The 3,531-nt window shown below is 42.5% G+C and overlaps 1 protein-coding gene across 1 annotated transcript; it reads left to right on the forward strand.

The window, feature by feature from the left end:
- bcl10 (BCL10 immune signaling adaptor) lies at nucleotides 1-3,531 on the forward strand. Its single transcript, XM_071361480.1, has 3 exons — nucleotides 1-358; nucleotides 1,681-1,969; nucleotides 2,166-3,531. Exons 1-3 carry the CDS (start codon nucleotides 308-310, stop codon nucleotides 2,612-2,614), a joined length of 789 nt encoding a protein of 262 aa, XP_071217581.1. The 5' UTR covers nucleotides 1-307; the 3' UTR covers nucleotides 2,615-3,531.

Below are 3,531 nucleotides of genomic sequence, written 5' to 3' on the forward strand. Positions count from 1 at the left end.
GTTATTGAATGAAAAGCACTCACTCATTGTTCACTTGCCCGCACATGATTTGGGTAAACCCGTTCATGGAATCAGGAAGTAATAATTTGCAGCGGTTCCCCTGATGAGAAACGTTCGTGTACTGGGGCAGTCGAAGCTTTTGTTTTGTATCCGCAAATATAGGTTATTAGAGTTACACACTGGAAAATATAATATTCGTGGACGGGAGCCTATCTTTTGATGTAAGTCTTTATGGTGTGCCTTTTTATTTTCTGAAAGTACCCAGAAGACTTGAATTTGACACCTTGGCTTCGGTTGGGTAGGTAGAATGGATGTTCCTCACCTGACAGAAGATGAAATGGCAGATATTAAAAAGGAGGTAAGTTGCCTATTTGTCTGACTAACAATTCAACTGTCAGGGAGTCTGTTTTACAATAATGATTTGCCAGAATGTTGTTAACTTATAGAGATGGGAACTTTAAATGTAGAAATGCGCAAAATGAAGAAGTGAAAGTAACCAACTTATGCCCCACCCTAGCAGGGCCGACCAAACCAGGGCACTAGGGGGACACAGAGTCCAAATGTTTTATTTTATTTATTTTTAGGAAGTCAGTCAGGGTCTCAACTTAATGTTGAGAGATATCATATTAGAACACACAACATGCAATTTCGAAATTTGGTAGTTCATTAGAAATGTTCCTCTTGTTAATTCAGTCACATACAGTCAAATCAATTAGCCCATATCATCTAACATGTTATAGATTGCTAGGTAAGTTAGTGTAGCCATCCCTCTAAACCTTGTAGTGGCCAAATTACTGACGGGCCCTGACCTCCAGTGGGCCTCCATAGATTTTGTTAGTCACTCTCACTCTCACTAGTTTAGGGCTCCCAAAGCCTTCCCACTGGGCACAGATGTCAGTTTAATGTCTAGATTTGATTTACATTTGGTTGAGTTGTCAACTAACATGAATTCAATGTGAAATCAACAAAAATGTCACCATGTCATTGGATTTAGGTTAAAAGTTGGGTGAAGAAAAGATGAAATTTCAAATCCAATCAGTTTTCCACGATGATTCAACATCTTCACATATATCTTTTTGGTTGTAATTACGTGGAAACAACAATGGTGAATGTTTTAATACATATTTAATACTGGTAATCAGAATGTGTTCTTAGGTGTCAAGTTATATGGCTACGATTGGATAATGTTTGAAGTGTAATTACTTTCAAAAAAGTATTATTTCAAGACCCTAAAAAAAGCTATTGTTTACCTTTTTATAATTCTAAATAAACAATGTATATTTGTCCGGCCCGTGGCCCACAACTCGGATTATGTACGAAGCCCAAACGTTTGAGCATCCATGCTCTATAGGCTACCCAATTTTTACAGTAGCCTAAATGTGTGTATAGTGTAAATAAAGTTGAGTAATGATGTGATGTGCATGTGCATATACCTAACCCCTTTCTCATAATGATCAACAAAGGCATACCCTTCCTCTAATTATTCTTTGTCCAGACATGTTTACCTGTCCTTCAGTACAGTTACAGTATTGCCATCAGCAGTCAGTCCCCTGGTCACACACACTTGATAAAACACATATTAACAAAGTATGTCCCCATACAACATACAGATTGTCTAGAACCCAACCCTCAACACAACACAAAACACCCACAGTTTCCATCTTGCTCATCTCTGTACAGGTCCTAACGAGGCTGCGACCGTACCTCTGTGACAAGATCCGGGTCGACCGCCATTTTGACTACCTGCGCTCGCGCAAGATCCTTACGCGGGACGACACAGAGGAGATCAGCTGCAGGAGCACGCAGAGTAAACGGACGGGCATGCTGCTGGACTACCTGGCTGAGAACCCTCGGGGGCTGGACGCCCTGGTCGAGTCCATCCAGCAAGGACGTACCCTCAACTTCATCATCACCAAGATCACCGATGAGGTGCAGAAAGTGAAGAACGAGAGGATAGAGGCTCTCAGAGGTACGGTGTGTTGTTTTTTATAATTTGTTTGAATTCATATAATGAAAGTACTGCAGTGAACCACACTTGAGGGACGAGTAATCTTGCATGAGACCTGAATATTTGTGTTAGCTCCCTAAGCTAATAGGCTTTAGCTCAGTGTGCTAACACCGTCTTAGAATCATTATCATGACCATCTCCCTTGGGTCCTCTACAGCAGGGGCATCCAGTTCCTCCTCGGGCTTCCTGCCAACCCAGGACACATCCAGGGCTGCTAAAGACCTGTCCAGGACGCTGTCATATGAGACCAACCTGGCATCCACCATGCCGTACAACGGAGATGGGAGCCCATCCACCTCTGACGCACTAAGATCCCTCAACCTGCCCACTGCCTCCAGCCAAGGGAAGGAGGTGTCATCATCCATGGGAGGGGATAGCATGGTTGTGTCTTCATCCCAGGCCTCGTCCAAACTGCCCAGGCCTGGAGACCCAGGGGCTCCCCACCTGCCGCAGGAGGCCTTATCTAACATGGATGCTGGACCACACGGGAGCACAGCGATCAGCGGAGGGGACGCCAACTTCCAGCCCCTGAGGTCACGCTCCATCACCCCCACTTCCACATCATACAGGGACCTCTCGCCTCGGCCCCCACCGAAATCTTACTGAGGACCGCCCCTTGCCCTGGAATGTCTCCCACATCATTACTCATCACAAACATTCACACTTCAATTTTATTGTTTGTATGTTTGTACCAGTTTATGTGTTTTCTCAAGGGTTTTAGTTCAGTGATACATCAATCAAATAGCAACTCGTAAAGTGTATTACATGCCTTACATTATACTCTGGGTTATTAGAAAGCTGGACAAGCTTATTTTGAATTCAATGAAGAAACCATACAAGTAACTACTTACTAATCATGTCTCAATCATAAGCTGTACCTTCATGAATTTGACTCTGCTCCTATCAAGTCATCTTTCATAAGATGCCCCTTACCCACAGAGAGACGGATTGAGATATAGGTACACTTTATTCTGAACTTGGACTAAAGTTGTAGGTCATCATTCTCCATCAACACTACTGCTCATCTCCTTTCCTATGAATTATGGGTGTGTGAGTTCTTCATGAGAGACTGGCATCAACATGCCACACCATGAATTATGGGGGTATGAGTTCTTCATGAGAGACTGGCATCAACATGCCACACCATGGCAGCTACAGTAGAGATGTTTCCTTGTAAGGAGCCCAGAGCATCAGAAGACAACTTCTCTGTATTGACACATAACACTGGAATTAATGGTTCAGCATATGCTTTAAGGCACACAAACTGTAGTCACAAACTGTGGTAGACCTACGCTGAAATGGTTAATGTTTTTACTCTATAGACTAGAGTATTGTTATACTATAGATACATTTTCTTATTGTGAAAGGGCATGAATGTGTAATGTGGTACAACGGTGTTACTTATCAGAAAGTGAACTTTAATACCTGCTATTTTGATAATTGATGTCCCAGTACTTTTTATATTTGAGATCTTGAAAATGTAGGCCTTCTATAAATAAATCAAAGGAATATGAGACACAGGA

This window comes from Salvelinus alpinus, chromosome 23, assembly GCF_045679555.1.
Source record: "Salvelinus alpinus chromosome 23, SLU_Salpinus.1, whole genome shotgun sequence".
Taxonomy (NCBI): Eukaryota; Metazoa; Chordata; class Actinopteri; order Salmoniformes; family Salmonidae; genus Salvelinus; species Salvelinus alpinus.

Coding starts and splice junctions, on each gene's coding strand:
- bcl10 (XM_071361480.1), top strand. CDS start 308: ATGGATGTTCCTCACCTGACAGAAGATGAAATGGCAGATATTAAAAAG. Junction 359..1,680: donor TGGCAGATATTAAAAAGGAG/GTAAGTTGCCTA, acceptor ATCTCTGTACAG/GTCCTAACGAGGCTGCGACC. Junction 1,970..2,165: donor GAGGATAGAGGCTCTCAGAG/GTACGGTGTGTT, acceptor GGTCCTCTACAG/CAGGGGCATCCAGTTCCTCC.